The sequence below is a fragment of the Mastacembelus armatus genome, chromosome 20 (genome assembly GCF_900324485.2).
Source record: "Mastacembelus armatus chromosome 20, fMasArm1.2, whole genome shotgun sequence".
Classification (NCBI taxonomy): Eukaryota; Metazoa; Chordata; class Actinopteri; order Synbranchiformes; family Mastacembelidae; genus Mastacembelus; species Mastacembelus armatus.
The window spans coordinates 10,486,620-10,514,444 of record NC_046652.1 but is presented as its reverse complement, the minus strand read 5'-3'; the positions used below and the strand labels follow the sequence as shown (position 1 = coordinate 10,514,444).

Genomic DNA, 27,825 nt, shown 5'->3' with positions numbered 1-27,825 from the left:
TGTTGTGTAATTGAAACGACTGAAGAATAACATTAAATGTTAATACAAACAGAGACCAGTAACCCTGTGTTTACCTGCATATTAGTCAAAGTAATGCTTTCTGGCACAGACCCACAGCCATAAATGTTGTCACTATGGGAGTTGACATGGCCCCCCAGTCCTGCTTTCAGCTATTTATATCTCCACCCTCACCATAAAAGGCTGCGACTGCTGCTTGGAAGCTCCATCAAGGGCTAATATTATTTGTGTTGTGTAGACCATAGCCCTGTATGCACCTCTCCTGAGGTCTGCTGGGATATCAAGCTTTAAGTGTGGAGTTGGACCATCTATTCCTTTAAAGCTTGGGGTTTGCAGGGTTTTTGTGTAGGTAAGTGCCAGCTATTGTGCAGGGATAGTACGGCATAAGCCAGGTTGTACATGTAGTTGTTGCATATGTCTGTGTAAGCATGTTGAGAAGGTGCCTGATGGTTTGACTGTTATGTCTTGCTAGTTGATGTTGCAGGTTTACATTTGCAAATTTGATGATGGTAAAATTACCATTGATCAAATAACTATTCCTCATTTTTTTACTATTTTATTTTGAAGTACTTATGTTAACATCAATTTCTACCCAATATTGTTTTCTTATGAATGCAGTTGATGCCAAATGCTAAGTTAACAATCCATGTTCAGCTGTAAAAGAACATATTGAAGTAAATGAAAGTCTGCTCAGGTTGTTAATGCAGCCAAGTATTGATTTCAATAAAAGTCTGTAATGTCTAAAAATTAAATGAAAGTCATGATGAACCTACAGTATATCATGGCAGTTAATCCACCTACTTTTAAACTCTAACTAACCAGACAGAAAAGCAAATAACTCAGAAACTCAGGGCTCGTAGGAGCAGCGACCTGCAGCATGTCTGGATCTATACCGTTCTACCAGAAGCACCATCGCCACTACGACCGTGGCTACCGTAGCAAGGGGACAGAGTCTAAAATGAGCCAGTACCAGTCCACCAGCAGATACACTGGTGGCAGCAGCATTTCCACCACCGGCAGGAGCAGTGGGTAAGGTGGAGGAAGAGAAAGTAGTGGAGGTTTATACCTTCATCAGTCCTTTCCTTTGTCAGGAAAGTCCTACTACCTCCTAACACTATCATCTACCCTACCCCAGCTGATCAAGTTCACCTTCATCACCCTTTTTGGATCACTTCCCTGTCATGGCTTTGGGATCATCTTTCCTGATCTGCTGCTATATTGACCCCAAGTAACCGTCTTTCTCCCCTATTGAGATTTATTTTGCTCTGATCAACCCACATTCAGACCTGGGGATTATTGTATTGGCTTTGGATCCTGCTTGAATCTTTTTGCATGTTGACTGAGAGGTGTCCTGTGTGCTTTTCTGCATGTTGACAAATTCTTACTTATAACACAAAATCCCTAAATAATGATTATGAATATTTTTTTTTTTTGTCCAGTTTTTTCTTCTCTCAGAGAAAAAGCCTTTGTTTGTTATAAGGAAACCACTGTTTTGTGATGGCACAGTTATGGTGTATGGGATAGAGTGAAATACAGTCTTGACCTGTGCGTACCACATTTAAGGGAAAGTAAGAAGTGACAGTTTCTTGGTCCACTTAAAAACTGAATCCATGTATTGTGAATTGAATGTCTGTAAAAAAAGCCACTGTGGGACACTTTGGCATTGGTAGCACTACTCCAGGTTCATACAAAGTGTTTTCCAAACAAAAGACACGACAGTGGAGGTTAGTTTCTCTTTATTATGCCAAACTAAATAAATAAAAAACAATAAGTGAGGCAAAATTAAATGCAAATCTGTACCTTCTTTGCACCTTTATAACCCATTTGGATTTTTTGGTTGTAAAACTTAGAGTTATCTTTGAAAACAGACCAGGGGTCAAAGTGCAATGAAAAAGATTTCTGTTTCCAATAGATGTGGAGAGACTTGCTGGTGGGTGGTTTTGTTCTCATTGGTCAGCTGTGTATTGTTTTTAATGAAATGTGATCATGAGAGTTTTGGTATGTGTCTGTTGTTAAATGCAGTGGTGGAAGGATTAGACCTTGAAGGAGATTGTTTACATAACTGAAAATTATAGATACCACAGTGTAATAATACTCTGATTTATTGAGATGTTTATTCAAGTATAAATTACATACTGCTGGATAGCTGGTAAATTTCCTCCTGAGGATCAATAGTTTTATGATACTATATTTTTTTATATTTATATGTCTCCAAAAAGTAACCAGTAACTAAAGTTATAAAATAAATGTAGTGGAAAATGTACAGTATATAGCTACCTCAAAACTGTACTTAAGTAAGTACCAAGTACTGTAAATGTACTTAGTTACTTTCCACTATTGGTTATATGTAAGTTGATGGAAAGCAGAATTATAGTAGTTTTGCCAAGAAAGAATAAAAAAGTTAAAAGACAAATATTAGGGTAGGTCAGGTACTTTGGTGTTACAGCTGATTTGGTTATGTTTTTATGTTGAATAGGCTTTTCAATATTTTGTCAGTCCTTTTACACAATTTATCAGGATAGAAATACTGTATATTGTGTTTTTTTATCCTTGGGATAACCAAATACCATAGTTATAGCAAGTTTGTTATTTTTAGGGCCTGGTAAAACTTTAAACATGTTTGCTAGCAGACTGTGAACAGGTCTGGGTTCTTAGATTTAGAAAGAGTTTCTGGACTTTGTTTTTACACTCAAGGCTATGGCCTGCTGGGCAACACACCAGCCACTAAATGTGTGCTGATGATGATGTAACAGAGTGGTCACAATATTGTTGCTATTGTAAAGCTACAACTACATATTTTATATGTATGTATGTAGTTATTTTATATTGATATAAAATGTTGTATTTACTATATGGGACAAACCTTACTGGATTAGAACCTGTCAACATGATTATCCATTTGTTGAGGTGCAGATTTTGGAAGGTCAAGACAATGTAAATGGTCAGTGTTAAAAGGACATTGACCCAGATAGATACTACAACCTCTCTGGCCCTTGCTTCCTTATTAAGTGTTTGTTATCTTATTCTGTAGACCCCAGCTTCCTCCCATGCACTTCCAAATGTCCAGGGCTACAGATTTGTTGCCCTTGCTCCAAAATGACAGAGTGACAAATGATAAAATGTACATTCAAATGATTGTTAAGGTCTTAAGTTGAACTTCTTGTACAATGCATTTCTCCACACCCCCCTTCTTACTAGACTGGTTGCTCTAATCCAGGGACAGGACGATGGAAGCAGTAAACTTAAGATGTATTTTTACATTTATCTGTGTGTCAGGATTCTGAAATGTTATGTGCTATTGGCTTTATTATCAGCTGAAGTATTGTGAGATTTGTGGCTCTGGTATGGTACACAATGTGTAGACCTACCTTTGTATTGGAATAATGTTTTGTTTGAGACATTTAATAATTTGATAATTATTGTTTTTAGGTATCATTATTGATGGCCCTTGTATCAGATGACCATTGTTCATTTTGAAAACAGAATTAGTTAGTAAGCATAAAAATGCTATCATCCAAACTAAACCACCTATACTACTTTCCCACTGACTGATCTTGGCTTGATTCCCACATTTTAATGTTATGTTATTAATTGCATTTTATAGCAGTGTGCAGGGCTAATGGTATTCTGTATGTCTCAGACTTAAAGTGTCTTCATATTCTGGGCTTGAGGCCAGCAGACTGAGCCCTGTACCCAAGAGAGCCAAGCCAACTTACTTGGCTGTGGATAAAGAGAACCAAATCATCGGCTATGTAGTGCCTATCTTCAGGGGCAGGTAATAAACTCTCGAACTCCTAGAATGCTGTTCTCCTTAATAGTTTAGTTTAAATGCTATACCTTATTCCCCACATCCATCCACATGGCTCTGCTCTGCTCTGCTGACTCCTAGTGAAGAGTTTGCTACAGGATTTTCTGATACAGAGGAAGCAAGGGTGAGGAACACATCTGCACACATGGCCCGCAGGGATTTGTTCACCAGAGGTCTGGAGATGGAGAGGTCAGAAGTGATCTCCAGGAAGGAGGCCATCCGCGAATCAGCAGAACGCATCTCTCTTACCAAAACGGTCAGTAAGGGGGTTTTTAACAGGTCATACAGGAAGCTGGAGTCTTTTACTATAACATGGATAATTAATGGTTCAGGTCTTTGTTTGCTTCAGGACAGTACAGATTAAGGTTTTAATTGTTCATGACATGCTATAAACCATTTTAATTATTGGCATCACAGAGTAAACCTTAATACCTGTGATATCAGAGTTCACCATTAACTATAATCTTTTTTTATTTGCAGTGAAATTAGATGTAATTTTTCACACGTCATGTTTTCATTTTATACATCAACATAGTACAGTTAGCTGTGACATCAAGATACATAATATGTTTCCCAGGCATAATAAACTTTTAATAACATAATTATACTTCATACTTAATACTTAATACTTCAGACGTCACAGTACACCGTTCTGTTGCATGACATTGTTTGTTACCTGTGAAAACACGGTGTCACAGTGAAAACATCCATGTTTCAAACTAAATAATAGGTCACATAACACAGTTATCTTATCTGTGTAGTAGAATAACTGAGCACAATTATTTGTAGCACTGCCTTAGGATTGTCAAGTGCCTGTGGTTAAGTGGTTTTTAGGACTACTCCTTACACAAGGGAGTTATTTATGTCCCAGGGTGATTATGTGAAGTAGTACCCCGACCATTCACTGAGCTTCATAAAAGCCACAGTAAACCCCTCGCTGTTTTTGTCTGTCTCCACTCCGCCAGATTGCCTTACTACTGGGTGACAAATTCCACAGGTGATCATGTTTCTTGAGACACAGGGAAGCAGTGGCTCATATGGATGTTGTCATATAATGTGCTGAGTTACTTAATGCACAACTAGACATGGTCTCAGCAGTCCTAGACACTTATAGGACATAATGAACAACACTTATTCATAGTATCATGTTGTAAATTGTATACACTTTGCATATGTAAAAACAAAGCAATATGATGGGCTTTTGCTCTATGTATGTACTTTGTTTCTGTTTCAAGCATGCTATGTGGGATTAGTTGTAAAAATGTGAGGTATAAAAATATGTGTTTGGCATAGGTAGAGTTGTCCTTCATGTACTGCTCTGTTGTTAGATCCATGAACACGAAGAACACTTCAAGCACATGAATGAAGACAGCCTGATGCACGCTCCAGAGTTTGTGATCAAACCACGCTCCCACACTGTGTGGGAGAAGCAGTGTGTACGGCTGCATTGTACTGTCAGTGGCTGGCCTGAACCGAGGGTCGTCTGGTAGGTCATCTATCGCTATAACACAACCTCATAGCTCATCTTTTCTTTCCTGCTTATTCCTCTTAGCAATAGGAAATTTCCTTTGCTTTATTATTTTCATCTTGGTTCTGTTTCATCCTTTTCATGTTTTTTTCTGCATCTCTTGGTCTATCTTCTTTGTTCCCTGCCTCCCACCACAAGGTACAAAAACAATGTGTCAATTGATCCTCTTGCCAACCCTGGCAAGTATAAACTTGAGAGCAGATATGGCGTGCACTCACTGGAGATTAACAGGTGGGTGTAGTATCATAGTTTAATATCCATATCTACATTTAAATACATTTCTTTAAATGTATGCCATAGTTTAATATCCAAAACCTCACCATTACCAAGTTTTATCTGTCCATGAGACACTGTGGACTTCAGCTCATGCATATTTCTTTACCTTATGTTAGTTTGTCTTCTTATTAGCTACAGCTGCACTTATCAGGCCCTGAACTTTAAGGTAAATGCAACCAGTAAGATTATTTGCCTTGATAACAAACATAAAATTTATTAGTCAGTGTCAGTGGTGCCTCCTATTGAGTCGCTGAAGTAAACATTTGAAGTTTATGACTGGTTTTATTGCTGATCTTTAGCACTTACAACTAAACTGACTCCTTAGCTTAGCAGCACACTAATTATTGATCAAGTGCAGTTTTATATGATGAATGGGTGAACACAAAAAATCTTTTTTTTTTTTTTTGTCTTCCAGGAAAAGTAAGATTTTCACACAAAACTAATCAATTTGACATACAGCCTATTTAGCATTAACTTAAATCAACTTTAAAATACATAAGCAATACATTAATTAAAACAAAAATACAAAATGAGAACTTGAAACTTATTTTTTTATTTTAATAGCTTTAAATGATTAGCTGTCCAAACTACCAAGACAAGTAGAAGTGGCTCAAACAATGAACTGTTTCAATAAAATCCTTTTTTTGTTGCCAGCATTTAGTCATACTGCATCTTTCTCTTCAGTTTCCAGTCAGTTCTATGCAAAGTGTTTATGTGTGGTATATCTGCCTTCCCCATCCAACTTGCTAAACTCCCAGTGCCCATGTATCACTGTGAGCTGAAAAAGAGCCACACAATTTCCCAGGGTGCCAGATAACAAAAATCATGTCTAAAGATAGATAAGATCACATTTGACCATTTCAACTCACAAGGGAATACAAATGCAATTATGGAAAATTTAATGCTGTCCCCTGGAATTTGCTTGTTAGTTTACATTATGTGCTTTACACAGAAGATGCCTACCATGTACAGAGATGAACACGGCCTGGTGCAAATGACATCACAAGTGGTGTCGGTTTATTCTTGGACAGGAGTTATGGAACGTGTTACAGTCAGGGTTCACATACTTGGTATTATTTACATGGTTGACAGGGCCCGAGGTGGGGAAGGGCACTGTACACGTCCTTAGAATGTGCATATCATGGACATTGATCACTTGATACTCTCCTTTTTCAGATGTGATTTTGATGACACGGCGCAGTATCATGTCTCTGCTATGAACTCCAAGGGAGAACTTTCTGCGTATGCCTCCGTTGTTGTTAAGAGTAGGTTTCACCAAGACTCAAAAAGCCATTATAGTCTTAATACTTTTGGTATGAAAATGACTGACATAATTTCTAACCAACGGTTTTAAAGTTTGTACGTGTGAAATGTGGCAACTATAAAGTTATGTGATGTCTTGTGGTTTGAAAATACTTGATAAAAATACTTGATAATACTTTACATAGAGTTCATCACTGGTATTAAGTATCACTACATATATACCTCGTGCATTAATAGTGACTGCTGCTATTCTCCATAGGGTTTAAAGGTGAAATTGATGAATCCCTGCCAGCACCTAGATGTAAGTGTAAATTCACTGTGTGCATGTGTGTGTGTTTGTGTGTGTTTCTGCACTGCATATTCAAAGCTGAAGCACACAGAAGTGACATACAGTCTTTTAAATTTGCACAGCTACAATTTTAACTAAGCACATTTGGCATTCATTTAGAGACAGTTTTAATTCACATCTTTATGATTCACATAATTTCTAATTATCTTATAGCTCTCTTTTGGTCTCCACCAACCCTTGAAAAAAATATCTAGTTCTTTTGCTGAAGTGTTGACTAGATAATTTTCCTATCCATCTCTTGGAGCTGTGCATGTGCCTGCAGTCGGTTTTATTAAAGCTTTTTTAGTGAGAACACCATCCAATGGCTGATCTAAACAAAGTTGTCAAAACAGCTATTTTGCTGGTATTAAAAACAAACCAGTGAGCTAAAATGCTAAAGCTAAAGCTACACAAAGCTAAACAACTATGTGATAATGATCTGTTAGTTTCTCATAACAAGTAACCACTTTCACCTTATGTGTGTTATTTGGTTCAGCATCAGAATAATGTCGCTTAAGTTTTCTTATGATGCATTTATTGGTTAGTATAACATAGTATATAAGTTAGTATATACATAATTAACCTCACTGGTGACTGAGGTGGTTGTTTGGAGAATGGAACTGCAGGGGCCATTACTAGTCCCTTTTTACAGTTTCTGGCCTGTTTGTTTACACGGTTGTGCTGCTGTGAGAAGCTTCCTCACATGCATATTTTATTTTGTAGATCATTATTTAATTGTACATACATTATATTCATAGTAACAAAAGCTAAGGTAGGATTTTGTTGTGTCTGTTTTACTGTTTGATGCATATCAGGTTTCTATATTATTCCCTATTTTTTGTGAACACTATTATAGTTTCAGAGTCTGTATTTTGCTTTATGATTTTTGCCTTTTTCTTTTAAGCCTCTGATATATCTTTTGTTCATTCTTACCTCCTTCTATAGGGCTGAAAACTTTTAATTTGTGTTTTTCTGTGGATGTAATTGCTGTCTCTCTTACAGTCCAGTGTTTTGTTTTTCCAGTTGATTTGAATGCAGCAGTCTTTCTGCTTGTTTACATTGCCAATAATTACCTGTTGCATGATTGCCAGCACAAACTGTGACTCTGCTGTATCCTGCTTCATCTGTAGATGGTCCAGTGTCTGAGTATGGCATCACCTTTCAGACTCACATTGTCGATAACTTTGGCGTATCATTTGGAAGAGAGGGGGAAACCATGAGTCTGGGGTGTACAGTCATCATCTACCCTGCTCTGCATCGCTACCAGCCAGATGTCCAGTGGTACAGAGACGGTGGGTAAACTATATGACTCTGAGCTGTTTCTTACAGTACGATAAGTGTAGATTAGCTTTATAATTTTGATTCACTCTTTAAAGTCCTTTGCAAACTCGTACCTGTTTGTGTTTCTCTGCTGTACTCTATAGCTCAGTGGTGGTGTAATAGTAAAGTTGTCAGATTCTTCAATGACTTGATCAGTGGATTTGAAAGGGGTTTGTACTGTAGATCCAAAACAGAATCAGTGTTTTGTAAAACATGTGCATAGTTTTGTATAAAATTTTAATGCATTTCTTTCCTTGTATATTGTTTGACATATAAGCGATATCTGTGCTATCTTATCTTGCTCACATTCACTGGCCTGGTTTGCAGATGTCCTGCTGTCTCCTTCTAAATGGCACCATATGCACTGGAGTGGAGACCGAGCCACCCTGACACTCACACATCTCAACAAAGAGGACGAGGGGCTCTACACCCTGCGGGTGTCCACCAAGTCTGGATATGAAACCTACTCAGCCTATGTGTTTGTTAGAGGTGGGAGACACCTTTCCTGAAGGGTTTAATTAGATGAAGTTGCAGAATGACACAGACTCATTATGGACACATAAGTCATGGTAGTATTAGTGTTTTTTTCTGCAGCAGAATTACTATAGAACAGACATGTTCAATAGAAGAAAACTGAGCTTTTCTAAAACCAGTTTTAATTTCTTCTGAATTCAAAGCAGTGTTAAAATTATACATGTTTTTGGCAATTAGGAGGAACTTATGATGAATCTACCCCAGATCATCTGCTATAACCAAAATCTTGCTGCTGCTGTGACTCCTTTGGAGGACTCTAAGCTTTGACTCTGACTACAGGCATACTATCCATTATTTACAAATCAGAACATAACTAAAACCTTCCTTCATGCACATTTAGCCTTTCAAACCTTTAATTAGTTAAAATACTATGTATCTAAGGCATCACCTCACAGGCATTTTCAATGCAGCCCTTGTCAACACAAGCTAAATGCAGCCTGCTTTGGCTCCCCCAGCTTTGTTTTTGTCATGTATGTCATCAGATGAAGGTCACAGCAGCACAACACATCCCCTGGCACCTGATGACAATACCACGCTTAATAGTCAAAGTGTTTGGATGTTTGTGGGTGGTTTTAAATAAGATCTCTAATAGAGACATCACAAAGTGGCAACTCAATAACATGCTTGAATAACATGGAAAAAGCAGCAAGTGAAGATTTTCTTTCCTGCCTACAGAAACAAGCTCATGTCTGAAGCTTCAGCTTCTACATAGGAACTGTGCTGAGTACAAACATCCTATAAAATAGAGTCAGTTGTTTCAGTTTGGCAGTTAAAGGGGTCATCCAGTAAAGAAGAGGCCACCTCTTCATAACAAACCACTTTCTGAGCCTGGCTGGGGTCACACTATTCTCAAAGAGCTCAGCCATGAGTGCGGATATACTAAAAATATCTGCTTCAAAGAGAAACAACAGGCTGCCACATTTAGATAAGTGCAGATTTTCCATGTTAAGCGTGACGTGTGGGTTTATAAGTAAGCTATGTCACATACTGCAATGACAGCACAAGCTCGTCATAATGAAGTGTATTCTTTAAATATCATAAATATGTGAGTGTGGGACTGGGACTGGGTGCGACACATTTCTGGATATAAATATGACAAAGACAATGTCCATGATGAAAAAGTTAAATTAAACCAACCACAATACAATAGAAAATAAAAAAAAACATACCACTAAGTTTTCATTATCATTGTATTTACTTTTTTACAGTATCTTCTTATAAATTATGTAAGCACTGCTGGAAAGGTTCTTTGCATAATCAATGAAAGTAAATTAAATTGTATTCATAATTGAAAGTCAATACAATGGCTATAAAATATAGATACGTACAGTACAGTAAACCAGCAGCAGATCTCTCTGGTTTGACCTGCACACAGTTTCTCCTGGTACTTTGCAGCACCTTGGAGAAGCTGCTGCAGTTCTTCTGTAGATTCAGGCTGTCCCAGTGTTTCTGTCTCTTCATGTGATCCCAGACTGACTCCACACTGTGAGATCAGGGCTCTGTGGGGGGTCAGACCATCTGCTGCAGGACTCCTGGTTCTTCTTCCCCCTCACAATAGTTCTTCATGAACTGTAATTGTTTTTTTATGGGCTTGTCCTGCACAGTGGGCTGCACAATGAACCTGGGATCAATCAGACACCTGATAATGTTGTGTGATAAGAATCTAAAACATCTGAAGTGCTTAAAACTTTTGCACAGTACTGTATGTACACATTTCCAGTTAATAACTGTAATGATTCATGCTATGATGCAACTCTTCTCTGTAGTGAAACCTTTTTTTGGTGCTATGGCTTTACTCATATGTTTCTTTAATAGTCACCTCTCTTATCCACTTTCACTTTGGGGTGGGCTGCTGCTAATTTTGTCTTCCTGGCACTGATTGCTCTGGCTTGTGTCTGACATGAGGACCAGAGACATTCCTGACATCGAACCCTTTAGCTACATAGTTCAGCACATGGCACAGTCCCTTACAAACAGCAGCTACAGTCAATTTATTATATAGACAAAACTTTGTCCCAAAGGTAAATAAGTATGAAAATATATGAAGACAGCATATGCGTACTAACAGTCCTGATGGTGTTATTGTATCGCTTAGATGCTGACGCTGAACTTGAAGGAGCTCCTGGTGCCCCTCTGGATGTTCGCTGTCTGGATGCCAACAAGGATTACATTATTGTTACCTGGAAGCAGCCAGCTGTTGACGGGGGCAGCTCCATCCTGGGCTACTTTGTGGACAGGCAAGTTATAGAGTTACTGCCTAAAGCTTCTAAAATTTCTGTAATTTGTCTAACATAGTGGTTATCAGAAGTCAAAATTTAAGGGAATTGGAGAATCATAAAATGATAGTGTGACATTCCCCTGACTTGCAATGACAGTGGTTGGTTAAAAAAGAAAAAAAAACTTTTGTGATCACACTTTGAATACATAGAATAGTGTGAATTATTTGAATCGTGTTAATTAAACCTGTCATGATTAAAATGTATAATATGTGTCCAGGTGTGAGATTGGAACCACCCACTGGATCCAGTGTAATGACACTCCGGTCAAGTTTGCCCGTTTCCCCGTCACTGGCTTGGTGGAGGGCCGTTCATATAGCTTCCGTGTGCGTGCTGTCAACAAGAGTGGCATGAGTCGCCCGTCCAGGGTGTCTGAACCAGTGGCTGCTATGGACCCAGCTGACCGCGCCCGTATGAGAGGTAGTAGAACCAAGGCTTCACAACAAACTGGTTAAACACTGCACCATACTCCTATACATAGTATCAATACATACTGGGTAAGCTTTTTCATATCACAAGTTTGAAATAGAATAACAGGAATAAAAAATTAAAGGAAGCACTTTCCTAGTGAAAGTACAGTTGGTCATTAAAAACTTTCCTACTATCATTGTGAAAAATAAAATTCTGGTCTTAATCAGATTTGAAATAAAAACCTAGGAATAAAATCCAAAAATTTTAAAACATAAAAATTGATATACAGTGGGTATGGAAAGTATTCAGACCCCTTTAAATTTTTCACTCTTTGTGTCATTGCAGCCATTTGCCAAAATCAAAAAGGTTCATTTTATTTCTCATTAATGTACACTCAGCACCCCATCTTGACAGAAAAAAACAGAAATGTAGAAATTTTTGCAAATTTATTAAAAAAGAAAAACTGAAATATCACATGGTCTTAAGTATTCAGACCCTGTGCTCAGTATTGAGTAGAAGCACCCTTTTGAGCTAGTGCAGCCATGAGTCTTCTTGGGAATGATGCAACAAGTTTTTCACACCTGGATTTGGGGATCCTCTGCCATTCTTCCTTGCAGATCCTCTCCAGTTCTGTCAGGTTGGATGGTGAACGTTGGTGGACAGCCATTTTCAGGTCTCTCCAGAGATGCTCAATTGGGTTTAGGTCTGGGCTCTGGCTGGGCCAGTCAAGAACGGTCACAGAGTTGTTCCGAAGCCACTCCTTTGTTATTTTAGCTGTGTGCTTAGGGTCATTGTCCTGTTGGAAGGTGAACCTTCGGCCCAGTCTGAGGTCCTGAGCACTCTGGAAGAGGTTTTCTTCCAGGATATCTCTGTACTTGGCCGCATTCATCTTTCCTTCAATTACAACCAGTCGTCCTGTCCCTGCTGCTGAAAAACACCCCCACAACATGATGCTCCCACCACCATGTTTCACTGTAGGGATTGTATTGGGCGGGTGATGAGCAGTGCCTGGTTTTCTCCACACATACCGCTTAGAATTAACGCCAAAAAGTTCAATCTTGCTCTCATCAGACCAGAGAATCTTATTTCTCATAGTCTGGGAGTCCTTCATGTGTTTTTTGGCAAACTCTATGCGGGCTTTCATGTGTCTTGCACTGAGGAGAGGCTTCCGTCGGGCCACTCTGCCATAAAGCCCCGACTGGTGGAGGGCTGCAGTGATAGTTGACTTTGTGGAACTTTCTCCCATCTCCCTACTGCATCTCTGGAGCTCAGCCACAGTGATCTTTGGGTTCTTCTTTACCTCTCTCACCAAGGCTCTTCTCCCACGATTGCTCAGTTTGGCTGGATGGCCAGGTCTAGGAAGAGTTCTGGTTGTCCCAAACTTTTTCCATTTGAGGATTATGGAGGCCACTGTGCTCTTAGGAACCTTGAGTGCTGCAGAAATTCTTTTGTAACCTTGGCCAGATCTGTGCCTTGCCACAATTCTGTCTCTGAGCTCCTTGGACAGTTCCTTCGACCTCATGATTCTCATTTGCTCTGACATGCACTGTGAGCTGTAAGGTCTTATATAGACAGGTGTGTGCCTTTCCTAATCAAGTCCAATCAGTTTAATTAAACACAGCTGGACTCCAATGAAGGAGCAGAACCATCTCAAGGAGGATCAGAAGAAATGGACAGCATGTGAGTTAAATATGAGTGTCACTGCAAAGGGTCTGAATACTTATGACCATGTGATATTTCAGTTTTTCTTTTTTAATAAATTTGCAAAAATTTCTACATTTCTGTTTTTTTCTGTCAAGATGGGGTGCTGAGTGTACATTAATGAGAAATAAAATGAACTTTTTTGATTTTGGCAAATGGCTGCAATGACACAAAGAGTGAAACATTTAAAGGGGTCTGAATACTTTCCGTACCCACTGTATTATTTTTAACTTTTACGTCATCATATTTTTGCTGTCAGGTACTTCTGCTCCCTGGACCGGCCAAATCATTGTCACAGAAGAGGAGCCTGCAGGTGGGAACTCCCATTTTTAATGTCACAGTTTATCCCAGTCAACTTCTCCAGTGCCACCCAGTGCCAGATTTCCAGCTGCCCTGCTGGAGTCTAAATACATCCTTTATTTTTGACCATCAGAGGGTGTTGTTCCTGGCCGACCTCGTGAACTGCAGGTGACAGAGGCGACCAAGAACTATGTGGTATTGAGCTGGAATCCACCTGGAGAGAAAGGCCTTGAGGGTGTTATGTACTACGTGGAAAAGGTGAGTTATACCTTGTGATTTGCAAATTAAAAAAAAACTCTGTACCACTTTCAACAGGAACAGGAAACATTGTGTTTGTTCTATCTCTTGCTATCTCTTTACTTTTATAGATTGACCATCTTTATTTATTTAACCCATGCATTTTGTAACATGCATGGGTTAAATAAATAAAGATGGTCTAGACATCTCTGCACTGGATATTTCTATCAGTGGTGGAAAAAGTACTCTGATCCTGTACTAAAGTAAAAGTAGAAATACTACAGTGTAAAAGTGCTCCATTACAATAAAAGTCCTACATTCTACATTTTGTTTAAGTAACAGTACAAAAGTATTAGCCTCAAAATAGTGGAAGTAGCAAAAGTAACTGTACTGGAGCTACTACTGGAGTTAATTACATTATATATTTTTTACTAACTGCTGGGTAGCTTTTGCATTTCCCAGATATCAGTAAAGCTTTATGATTGTACTTCGCTTTATTAATCTGAAAAGTAGTGAAAGTTATCAAGAAAAGTAATTGAGTAAAATACCCTACAACTGCACCTTAGTACAGTGTTTGAGTAAATGTCATTATTTTCTACCACTGATTTCTGTGTTTTAATTACATGTTTAAAAAAAAAAAGATCTTCAGTAAATGGATAAGCCAGAATCTAATTAAACATTTGTTTTTTGGATCTACAACTAAAACAGTTACAAGCCTGTGTAGTTGCGATATGACTGCTGAGTCTTTGTGTGTCTCAGTGTGTCTCAGGCACAGACAGCTGGCAGAGGGTAAACACAGAGATCCCAGTCAGGTCTCCTCGCTTTGCTCTGTTTGATCTCGCTGAGGGAAAGTCCTATAGCTTCCGTGTCCGCTGCTGCAACTCTGCCGGTGTAGGTGAACCATCTGACCCGACCGAGGCCACCACAGTTGGCGACAAGCTTGGTCAGTAAACGCAGAAGGAGAAAGTGCATGTATGTGTTGCTAAAAGCATCAGCGTTCTCAGTTTGTGACACTAAAAATGTACCCTGTTCTGGTTCACAGATATCCCATCTGCCCCTGGTAAAGTCATTCCCACTAGAAATACAGACACATCAGTTGTTGTGTCTTGGGAAGCGTCCCGCGATGCCAGAGAGTTGGTTGGATACTACATTGAGGGAAGTGTTGTGGGCAGCAATGTGTGGGAGCCATGCAACAACAAGCCTGTAAATGCTACCAGGTAAAGTTACACATATTACAGTTACAGATATTTTTTTAAGAATGGATTTCACAGAATAGGCCACTTTTAGAAAAAAATGTATCACCATTTTCACATTTATTATATTTTATAAATATTTCTTGCAGGTTCATCTGCCACGGTCTGATGACAGGAGAGAAGTACGTGTTCAGAGTGAGGGCAGTGAACGCTGCAGGGATCAGCCAGTTCTCACAGGAGTCTGAGGCTGTGGAGGTGAAGGCTGCTATTGGTAAGAAAAATGAAGGGTTGATACTGTACATCTAAATACAAGGAGCTGATATTTTCCATGTTTTTATATTCAGATGGGTGGGTCAAAACTATGTTCTCCAAATATGAAAAATATGATCCCTTAGTGTAAGTTTAACAGAATTACTGTCAATTACTGCGTGTGCCACATGGAACAGGCCATAGCCAAAATCAAAACTACACTTTTTAAAAAAAACAAAAACAAACTGAAACCTGAAGTAGAAATAGACTCCTGGAATTCACTAAACATCCCAGACTGATTTTTTATTTAAGTATTGGTCCTCAGTGTTCATTTTTTTTGTATATTACATTTGATCATGCAAGAATTAGAATTTGTTGTGGTTTTAACCAACATTGTGTTATAGGCTACTTTTGATCTGTTGAAACATGTCTTCAGCTGTTTTTATCATCAGTATCTGTACTCCCACAATTTCTCCACCGTGGTCCTGCTCTGTTACCCCCTCACATTATTCTGCACCGTGCCCCACATGCCATCATGTTCAGCCACATGCACCCCCTCCCCACCTCTTCCTCCCTGCACAGCCTGAGGCGGGGTCAGGGCTTGTAGACTTCCTCTAATTTGGGTCAGTGTGATCCAATGCAGCGGTCGTTACAAACCAGTCACACACCACCACCATCCCCACCATTATCCCCACCTCTCCTGGGCTCAAGGCATGTCGGCAAACCCACATGGTGCTAAAGGTACCAACACATACACTTCTTCCAATGCACTGGTACTCTTAAACTGCACTGAGCTTCTCTGTGTTAACATCTCTACAGCAGCTAACCCGGCATTGTTAATTATGTTAGTGACTGAAAGGGCACCGAACTTAAGTTTCACACACTGACCTGACAACTGATAAAATCCATTATAATTTCAGTTCACTTCAGTCTAACTAGTTTAAGACATTTTCTTATGTTTTGGTTGTACAGTTGGAAGAAAAAGTAATGACGCTGTTTGCAATTTCCTAATTTTCTATATTATTTGGTCATGAAATATGATCTGGTCTATGCTAGTGTTTCGATACCTGTCCCAGATGCTCTTTCTAATTTCCACATATGCTCCCTAAATCTTTCTGGATTGTAACTAACATGACTTTTAGCCTTTGGATGTCACTCATTCACTAGCCAGCTTTGTGCTCTGTTTTCTTGTATGGAACACAAATAAGTAAGAATGCCAATATTTTTCTTTGCAAACTCATTGGTACTTATCAAACCCAGTCTGAGGAAGATTACAAATACATCTGCCAGTGTTGGCGATCCTCTAAGAAAACACAAACATTTCTACTTTGTTAAATTATAAAGAATGGAACAAGTTAATAAACTACTACTTTTACTACTGCAAATAAACAGTACAACATATTGTAGGATCTTTCCTGTAAGACAAGTTACAACTTAAAAACCACTACTCTTATAAATTAGATCATAATGTGTTGTAGCTTTTAGTTTCAACACACTAATTCTATCATCTTTTGAGTGCAAGTAATGAAATCCATTGGCATTGTTGCTCATTTACAGTGTTTTTTATCATAAAGGATTGGCACAAAGCCTGCACACCTACACTCACTGACTGTTCTGCTTCACATGCCTGCATGTTCTCATAATGCCAAAGCCTACCAGCCTCCTCACATGGATGTCACTTGTTGGTCATCTTGTCTTCATTTTTCACTCCCAGTCAGATGAAGACATTTTACTGATGTAATAAATATTGCTTTTTTTGTGTTTGAGCTTGTCTATTCTGTTTTGTGCTATGACTATTGACTATTATATAAATCAGGGAAGAGCTGTGACTTGTGAATGAATCTTGTCTGTTTTTAAAAAGCCTTTTCTGCTTTTCTCTGCTAACTCCTGTAGGGGGCGGCATCCCTCATGGTGTGTTGCCAGAGATGGGGACAGGGGGTAACGTGGGCCAACTAACCGAGCACAGGCCATGCTGGACGGCCGCGCATGAAACTGTCCAGTCCCCTCCTGACACTATTCAAAAGTGCAATAAAAAAACTCAGGCTGACACTGAAGCCAGGGAGGCAGCCAGGGCTAGTTCCAGCCTCACAGAGCCCGACCCTGTGAAGATAAATAATAAGACGGGCAAGGGAAGAAGTGTGTTTTGGGCCCCTCACCTGGCAACCGACCTGGCGTCAGATTCAGTGTCAGGCTCAGTTCCCAAATCACTTACTGATAAAGTCACAGCTGCACACTTAGACCCAGTCACTGCTGAGGTACAGGATCAGGCTGTAGTGACAGCCGGGGAGCCTGAAGCTGGACAGGCACGTAAGTTCTCTGTAGATGCTTCTGCTAATCTGGAGACAGCAAGGTCCAGGAGAGAGTCAACAGGTGAGCACTGGTCACAGATCAAACCCCTGTTTGTCAAATCCAGAACAAACCCCCCCAACACTCCCCTGATTATCGATCCATGAGGATACTCTACCTGAACTCTCCAAGTAATAAGAAAAGGACCTTACAGGTTATGCCACTTCTACAAGGACCTACTTATACTTTCATGTGTGTTTAACATATAATAATAATTTTAAAAAGTAGATAATGTGCTCTACAGGTATTCCTTTTTACAAGGTAAGTGACTGTGAAACACTGCCTATCTTTAACTCTACACAGCCACGCTTGTCCGTAGTTTTGCTGGTCACTTTCCAACATCTCCTCATTTGGTGGCCTGGTGTCAGTCATCTGGCACTTCATGACCTGCCACCTCCCTGGATACCCACAGCACTTTAACACAAGCATTAGTTGTATGTCCTGGCAGGAGATGTCTAATCACAACCTGTATTTGAAAAGTGGGTCATCCAGATAACACAAAAGCAGGACGCTTGTGACCTAAAACCTTTTTGGTAGTGCTCTGGGCACTTCTTCAAACGTCTATGACCAACTTCTTGTCTCTAAATTGGTACATGACTATGTACGACGGGCCAATTTATTATCACATGTTACATGATCCTGCTTTTGGAAATATTTTTTTTCTTACAGTCACACTGTCAACCCAGTCTCAGAAACCAGTGTGTTTGTTAGAATTTATTTTATATCATTAGTATGTAAATATTGACTAATATGTAAGTATGTAGTATGTTACCTTTCTAAATAAATGAGTATCGTTCAGTTTCTTGCTGAGAATTAGCTGAAATTACTGATATTACCCTTTTATATATCTGTTAAATATAAAGTTCCAATCACCATATGATCAGCTCAGAAAGGAGCCTGTCCATGAGTAACAAAATACACCAACCAGCTTAATAATCAACAGAAGCTAGTTGCTCCCCACATTTCCAGTCTTGTGCTGTGGTGGTTTCATATTTAGCACATACTTGGCAAGAAATTGAAAAAAGTATTTACCAAAATCTTGTTGCTTTTTTTTTCCAAAACATGGTATAAAGGTCAGATATACCAAAGGTTAAAGGTGCAATTGTGTTGTGGGTTTGACTATATTATGTTACAGCATGTATTTACATTGTTTCAGTGATGAATTTTTCTGGCTATGGAAGACAGTAAGTTGTAGAAAGACAAATACTTGCTGTTAATATAACTTATCTTCAATAATGGGACACAGAAACTTAATAACATCTGCAAAGTAACAATAAACTCATACAATACACTTTTGTAAGACTTTCAAAGATCAAGGATTATAAATTTATTACAGCAGTTTGGCAGGGGAGTAAAAAGATATTTGGGAATTATTGTATTATTGTTGAATTGTAGTGCTTCAGTGTCCCATTACGTCACTATTCCCCTGCTGGGGCAGTGTGGTGTTAAGTTGAGTTTTCTGTCATCTCAGCCTCGCCTTCCCCACCCTATGGCATCACTGTGCTGGAGTGTGTGCACGACTCCATGGTGCTGGCCTGGAAACAGCCAAACTTCATTGGTGGGGCTGACATTACCGGCTACTTTGTTGATTACCGTGAGGTAATCGATGGCGTGCCTGGGAAGTGGCATGAGGCCAACATCAAGTCTATCAGTGAGAGGGCCTACAGAGTGAGTAGATATGAAATAGGCCTCTTAATCCAAAACCAGGGTTAAATTGATGGGAAATAGGAATTTGAAGATAAATAAGATAACATCACAAGCAAATTTTTGCCTTTATCTGTCTTTGTCTCCAGGTGTCTGACCTAAAGGAGAACAAGAAGTACCAGTTCCAGGTGAGAGCAGCCAACATGGCAGGTGTCGGCATCCCATCACTGCCCAGTGACACTTTCCTGTGTGAGGAGTGGACCATTGCCGTACCAGGTTGGTTAGAGAGTTTGTTTCGTAGACTGAGAGAAGTATAGACAAAAAAACATGACCTGAACAGGAAAACTGCACTATGCAATATGTGGATGATTTGTACCTGTGAAAGTGTATGCCCAGGTAATCATCCAGCTTGGCAGGGCTTGGAACATGAAGGTTTTGTCTGAAGATGCAGACTCAGCCTAGTACATCCGGGGCAGAGAGTCAGACTTGGTAAACTTGGAACCTGGATAGTATTCTGGCCTACCAGATCCTCATCAAATTGCACTTGAGAAGTACATATCCTTTGGAAGATGCAAGTCTCTCGTAATTGCACCACAGTCAACAAAACTAGTAGTAATGGATGCCCATAATTCATTGTGATGTTATTTAGAGGCAAATACCTCCATCGTCTATGAAGAAGCCCTGCAGACACTAGTGGGGTAGATGGGCATATGAATCCTTGCTGTAAAGCTCCACATAAAGGTACTTCTCCATTGCCTCCGTCTCCTTAGCAGATGGAGTTGATATTGACTCCATCCCATCAATGTAACTTTAATGTGACTGGGTATGCACTTACCTTCAACACCCTGGCTGTCAGAAGTATCTGTCATTCCTGTTTCTGTCATGGTTAGCGACTCTTTATCTAACCTGAACTGGCACATTGCAACAATCTATTAGCCCTGGACTAATTCATGTCTAGATAATCTGGTTAGAACCATGACTGTGACCACACCCTACAAATCACTTGCCATCAGCTCAAAACATTGAACAGAAAACTACCTTTAAGGCAAACTAATGAGGTTAGTTTGAAGACTAAACAAGTCATAGAGAAAGAATTCTGGACAAAGGTCTTCAAGAGTATAAATACATTTTACAATTTACAGGATAAATAACATGTGTGAAGAAATAAGGCAAGAGGAACTAACTAACTAAAATAGATAGTTAAGCCAGTGAAGTGCACTGCTGGAAACCAGACAGGACTGCTCCAGTGAGAGGGATCTCTGGAGGTGGAAGTGACAAATAAGTGGGATCTTAGGGGAGGAAGACTGCATACTATATCAGGTTTTAACAATAATCTAATTTGTAAAAGATGATATGGTAGTAGGGAACAGTGTATTGGTAGTTAGCACTGTTGCCTCACGCAAAAAGGTTCCTGGTTTGAAACCCATCAGGGACTTTTCTGTGTGGAGTTTGCATGTTCTCCCTGTGCTTGTGTGGGTTTTCTCCAGGTACTCTGGTTTCCTCCCACAGTCCAAAAACATGTATGTCAGGTTGATTGGTGACTCTAAATTGCCCATAGGAGTGAGTGTGAGTGTGTGAGGTTGTTTGTCTCTATGTGGCCCTGTGATGGACTGGTGACCTGTCCAGGGTGGACCCCTGCCTTTCACCCAAAGAGAGCTGGGATAGGCTCCAGCAGGTCCCTGTGACCCTGGTTAGGAATAAGTGGATATAGATGATGGATGGATGGATGATATTGTAGTTCCTCCTTTTGTTTACATAAACAGTTATGTTCATCTTATAACTTTACCTGAGTATTTAAATCTACAGTTTTGTCATAATGTCACTCTTGATCATTTGAATCCTTTGAAATGATCAAACAGGGAACAAGAAATCAGTGTGCAGTTTTTTCTGTGTACATAACTGCTGTCCAGAACCTGTGAGGTATTTACAAACATTAGAAACATGTAGTTTTTTAGCCTACATGTGTGTTTCTGACCGTTTGTTTTTTTTTTGACCACAGGACCTCCTCACGATCTGCTTTTAAGAGACGTGCGTAACGACTCTCTGGTGTTGCTATGGAAACCACCTGTGTACCAGGGCCGTGATCCGGTCAGTGGGTACTACATTGACATCAAGGAAGCGGACGCACCAGAAGAGGCATGGAGAGGTGTCAACAACAAGGCTACAGAAAAGACATACTTCAAGGTCACCATCATCTGAAGTCCTGTTCTCTGAGAGATCCATTTACATATGTGACATCATGTAATCTGACTCTTTTCTTCATTTTACAGATTAACAATCTTAATGAGGGAGAGACATATGTGTTCCGTGTGCGTGCCCAGAATAAAGCCGGTGTCGGAAAAACCTCAGACATCACAGAGCCAGTCCCAGCTCTTACCAAACCAGGTAAGAAAAAAACGAAATCTGATGCAAGTCTGATGAAATGACACAGATAATGGTCTTCTCTTGCTAATTACCACAGCATGACTTCGTTTGAAGGGTACCCTTTACCTTCTCTGGGTTTCAGGCACGAAGGAGATAGTTGTGAATGTTGATGACGATGGTGTCATTTCCCTAAACTTTGAATGCTGTGACCTGAAACCGGACTCCAAATTTGTGTGGTCTAAGAATTATGAGGAAATCACTGACACCTCCCGCTTGTCTGTTGAGACCAAGGGAAACAAGTGAGATGAGAGAACTTTTTAAGTTAAGACTTGCTTTATGTAGCATAAACATCTTTTTATAATTCCAATACTGGGTTTTTGTGCAGGTCGAAAGCTGTTTTCAACACTCCAGCGGAGGAGGACATTGGCATTTATTCTTGTCTTGTCACCCACACTGATGGTGCTTCATCAAGCTACAATCTCAATGAGGAAGGTATATTACAAAGTCCAGAGAACAATAAAAATGACATTTTCAAGAAATAAAATAATGAAATGAAATCATTTTTTACTTTTTGATCACAAATTAAAGAATCTTGTCTTTGACAGAGTTGAAGAAGCTGCTGGAGATCAGCCATGAGCATAAATTCCCCAGTGAGTGTATCAGCCTCACATCCTGTCACAGCTGTTTTTAAGTATGTCATGGACTGGACTGGGCTGTTTCTCTGAGTTGGCTTTAACTTCTCTCCACCGCCCCTCTCCAATCTAGTTATTCCCCTGAAGTCAGAGTTGGCTGTGGAGATGCTGGAAAAGGGCAAAGTTCGCTTTTGGCTGCAGGCGGAGAAAATGTCAGCTAATGGCAAAATTGATTACGTGTTCAATGATAATGCTCTGTCTCAGGGGGAGGTCAGTAAGCAACAAAGGACATGAATCCTAAGTAATTCACATTCATAATATACATCAAACATATGCTTAACGTGATTTTTTTAAAGTAGATGAAACTAAAAAGTTTTAATCTGAAAATTCAGTCATGCTCACCCTTGTTCTGCAGAAATACAAGATGAACTTTGACAAAAACAGTGGTGTGATTGAGATGATCATGGACTCTTTGACCCCAGCAGATGAAGGCACATTCACTTTCCAGCTGCAGGATGGGAAAGCTACTAACCAGTCCAGCTTGGTACTGATAGGAGACGGTATGTCCAGCCACACCCTGCACAGTACAGTGAGAGCGCAGTACCTCAAAATACTTTAAATGCTATTTTAGTTTTCTAAAACCTATTTGGTTTATTATTATTATTTGATTGTGTAGTATGCAGGAATGCAGTGTTCTGAACACTAGAGGACAGTAAAACATTTAAGGAAGCACATTGTAAAAGGGTATCCCAAAGTACATTCATGTTACCACATTATTTAACTTAGGATAGTGTACTGCTGTTTTGAAGCATAAAATCTTAATCTTGTACATGTTTTAGTGTTCAAGGAGCTGCAGAAGGAATCAGAGTTTCAGAGGAAAGAATGGTTCAGAAAGCAAGGTATGGAATATTTTTATTATCAAGTAATCCGTTGATTGTTTTCTTGATGAATCAACTGATGTTTTGTGTATAAAATGTCAGAAAACGACATACAATACCCAGCATAGTATCATATATATGGTATTATAGTGTTATAATTTTATTTGACCAACAGTCCACAACACAAAACAGCAATCGATTATCAAAATAGTTTCTGATTAATTTTGCTAACTGATTAATCAGCTCAGTGTCTCAGTGCTACTAGAATTACATTTGACTGCAATATATATTATGATTTGCATTTTTGTGTCTGCTGCGTTTGTTCCAGGTCCTCATTTTATTGAGTATTTGGGCTATGAGGTGACACCAGAATGCTGCGTTATACTGAAATGCAAGGTAAAACAGAAATGTAATTGTTTTCCATTCTGCACACTAAAAAATGTGTGTTTCTATATGTTTACCATTCTTGTTCTGTTTTGCATTTCAGGTTGGCAACATAAAGAAGGAGACCACTGCACTCTGGAGCAAAGATGGACGTGAGATCAAATCAGACCAGCATCTCGGCTTCACAGAGGGAGTCCTAAAACTGGAAATTGCTCAGGTAAGAAAATTACAAAAGAAATCTGGGTGATGAAGATTTTAATAAGTATCTTTTCTCTACTGAATTCATTTGCATATATGACTGTAAACAGTTTTATCCTTATACAAATCCAGAAATATATGGATCCTTCAGATATTATGGGGGTCTGTTATTATGTAATGTTTTGTAGATTTATTTTCTGTACTAATTTCACTTGGGAGCTTCAGTGTTAACTTTCTTGAAAATAAATCAAACATATAATATTATAAGGCTTAACAATGCCATTAAATTAAATTAACTCAGCAAATGTTTGGACACTTTTACCACTTTGTTTCTACTGTTTTATATTATTCTTTCGTCTTTTCTCTTTAATGTCATTTGAAATTTAATGTCATAACTCATTCTCATCCCATCCTATTGTCTCCAAATGTCTGTTGGACTGGCATGTAGTGGCACGTCATCCTACATAATATCACATGTAAACATGATGTCATGTGCCACATGAAGATTAAAAGTTTGGCTCATTTATCTGTTGTCATCACCACCCCTGGGTTTGCTATTTTTCTGACAATGCTTTTTTATTTAATTTGTGTTTGTTCATTTGTCTCTCTGTTGGCTTTTTGTGTGTGTGTGTGTGTGTGTGTGTCATATGTGTGTTTCTTGCTGCTTCTGGTGTTTTCATCTCTTCAGATGAAGACAAATCACAGTCCTTTAACAAATTGTGTTGATGTCTTGGGTTGTTCATGACAGATTTCCAAGAAGGATTCTGGTGTGTATGAGGTTGTTCTGAAGGATGACAGAGGAAAAGACACTTCGACATTGAATCTGACAGATCAAGGTAACTTTTGGAGGTCGCACACTAATGAAGTCAGTCAATACATGCTTAAAATATATCTTCAGGAATGATCTGATCTTATTCTCTTCAAGGTTTCAAAGACCTGATGAATCAAGTTTTCACTTTTATTGGTAAGAAGAAACATTTTGTCCTTAAATTACGTTCTACTTGATTTGTGTTAGGTTTGCATTATTTGATTACATTTATTTGCTTTATTATACAGGTGTCTGAATGTCTTTTTGATGTTTTCTTTACTTGCAGCCAATTCCTCTACGCCACTAAAGATCACTAGCACAGATAAGGGCATCCGGCTCTACACCTTTGTGAGCTACTATAACGATTTGCTCCAAGTGACTTGGCACTACAAGTGAGTTTTCCGTTCACATTTATATAAAAGCAAGAATATGAACAGTACATTTTATGTTGAGACGATTTCTCGTAATATAATGCTGCATCTCAACATTAACATATACCTGACAGAGAAAACACAATTTTACAGAGCTGACTGATTTGTCTGTCTGTGTGGCCTCGCTGACAGGGACGCAGCCATCGCCTTCTCTGATCGTATAAAGAGTGGTGTGGTGGGAGATCAGCTGTGGCTTCAGATCACAGAGCCCACAGAGAAAGACATGGGCAAATATGCCATTGAGTTCCACGATGGCAAGGGTGGATTGAGGAGAACTGTTGAGTTGTGTGGTCAAGGTGAGACTGTCTTCTGTGTTTTTATAACATCTATATCACTTTTATCTTTTATTGATGACCAGGTTCCAACATGTGCATTAAAATGTGTCGTTTGTATATCAATATATAAAACATATTATATTATCCAGTATTTAACTTATGCTTCTCATGTTGCATTTAGGGTACGACACAATCAAGCTGAATCAATCATCACATTCTTATAACTTGTTATTGTTTTGCAGCATTTGATGACGCTTTTGCAGAATTCCACAGACTCAAGTAAGTAGTGCTACTGTCGGTAACTACTAGATAACTATCTATTATTAGTTTTATGCAGCTACGATCGCATTACTATCATAATATTTGCTTTATCTGGTGCTTTACATGACACTGACATTGTAATCCATGGTTGCAAACAATTTTTTCTGATTTGAGGAAACATTTGCAGAAATGCTGTGTGCAGAATAAATATTACTTCTGTTTACCGTCACTGTTGATCTAATTTGCTGTTTCCTATTCTTTACCTCCTCAGAGCTGCTGCTATTGCAGAGAAAAGTAAGTAGTACAGTGGTTTCTAATCTTTGCTCTTGGCATCATCATGAAGACTTCTTGACAATAATGTTTGGAAAAAATGTGTAATATAAATTTCTAAAGTCTGCAGCTACAATTTTATTATAACTGTGACTAAAAAGATTCAGTTCACATACCCCTGATCCTTTCCAACTAATCTTGACTTGGCATTTGATTTCAAAATAAATTTTCAGTACCTCTAAATCAGTAATTCTACAGATTTTCTCCCCATGTACGAAAGTCTCTTGATTAAAAAAGAGATTTGATTGATACAATTTTCACAATTTGCTTTTAGTGAAGCTGACATTTTTTGATACAGATATAATATGTTGAAAGCATTTTTGTTTTCCAAAGTGTGATAGAAATGCACATGTATTTATTTTATTTATTGAAGTAAACATATTTTCCTTCAGACCGTGCTCGAGTAGCTGGAGGTCTTCCTGATGTGGTCACCATCCAGGAGGGCAAGGTAAACTGCTGCGTTGAACATAGAGTGGCAGCATAATAAAACTTATAGAGAAACATCATGACACATACCTTGTTGGAAAGACGTCTGCTGTGTCAGTGTGATTTCTGTAATGTATGGATTTATGGACATATATTATGTCTTTTCCTCCCTCAGGCTCTGTGTCTCACATGCAACATTTCAGGTGACCCTGCGCCAGAGGTCACCTGGCTGAAGAACGACAGGGAGATCACATCCGACGATCACTGCATCCTGAAATTTGAGTCGGGCAAGTTTGCCAGCTTCACCATCACTGCCGTAAACACATCAGATACCGGCAAGTACAGCATCCTGGTGAAGAACAAGTACGGCACAGAGAGCGGGGACTTCACCGTAAGTGTCTTCATCCCTGAAGAGGCAGGCGGCAAGAAAAAATAAAAGAGGTCCAAATCTTGTCGTACATATGTAAAAACAAAAAACACTGGAAACAGTTACAAAAAAAGGGTGTGGATGTGTTAGATGTTTTGTGTAGAATATAAAATTATCTCTGGAGGTGCTGAATCTGAACATGAAATGTCCAACAGTTCAGAGAGAAATCAAACATGTGGTTAAGCGTTAAAGTTGAAAGTAACAGTACACATGTAGCTATTTGGTCTAATAACAAAACAAACTGAACAGACAAAAGTTTTTGTGATATTATGACCATGCAAAAATATTAGTGGTAAATGTTTTGTTAGTGTAATGGAGAGGCACATTTTGGCATCAGTTTTACTCTGTTTAAAAAGACAAAATGAATTAATAATAAAACATTATTTCACAAAAGCAAACCACAGATACTAAAACATGTTTAAAACAAGTTGATTGGATAGATACAATGCTAAGATACAGGAAATAAATTAGTGCAGAATGTTGACAGAACAACCACATGGATGTTTTAACATGTTTTATCCCATTTGATACCAATTACATGGACTTTACTGACTTTACTGGGAATTTAAACTTCAGCAGCTGAAGCTGAATGATCGACAATAGTTTCAATTAACAGATGGTGAATTCTTCAGCAAATGGGCTGAAACATGGTCCTTTTATGTGATATGCCATTTCATCATATTTTACATTTGGTCCTGTTTTATTGTTTGTTCCACTTTGAATGTCCTGGTCATGACGTCACTTCCATATTTGCCCATTGTCTGTAGCACACTGTCTAGTCATCACTATTGATATTATTCACCACGGTTACAACATCCCATTCACAGTCTGTCCTTAGTGACTATGGCCTCTCCTTTATTCACCATGATGATGCTGTAAAAGACAATCTGAGATCACTGTTAATACCAAAGAATAGTGATTATTGCTTCACTTTCTGTTCCCTGTTTCTTCACTAATAAAACAAACACGTATGTCCCCA

General features: G+C 38.9%; 1 protein-coding gene across 2 annotated transcripts; it reads left to right on the top strand.

The window, feature by feature from the left end:
- The first annotated feature begins 224 nt into the window (after positions 1-224).
- On the top strand, positions 225-27,825 carry myom1b (myomesin 1b). Of its 2 annotated transcripts, XM_026291946.1 has the most exons (37): positions 225-367; positions 841-1,047; positions 3,659-3,793; positions 3,908-4,082; positions 5,155-5,312; positions 5,493-5,585; positions 6,807-6,895; positions 7,153-7,194; positions 8,352-8,513; positions 8,869-9,030; positions 11,171-11,312; positions 11,572-11,771; positions 13,723-13,776; positions 13,897-14,021; positions 14,760-14,943; positions 15,043-15,217; positions 15,343-15,464; positions 19,260-19,456; positions 19,582-19,708; positions 21,432-21,616; positions 21,703-21,817; positions 21,939-22,095; positions 22,182-22,288; positions 22,402-22,446; positions 22,562-22,698; positions 22,844-22,988; positions 23,268-23,327; positions 23,635-23,702; positions 23,794-23,907; positions 24,637-24,724; positions 24,814-24,852; positions 24,983-25,088; positions 25,260-25,423; positions 25,645-25,681; positions 25,935-25,957; positions 26,386-26,441; positions 26,595-27,825. In XM_026291946.1, exons 2-37 carry the CDS (start codon positions 896-898, stop codon positions 26,853-26,855), a joined length of 4,401 nt encoding a protein of 1,466 aa, XP_026147731.1. In that variant the 5' UTR covers positions 225-367; positions 841-895; the 3' UTR covers positions 26,856-27,825. The 2 variants fall into 2 exon arrangements, with proteins under 2 accessions (XP_026147731.1, XP_026147732.1); XM_026291947.1 differs by lacking the exon at positions 841-1,047.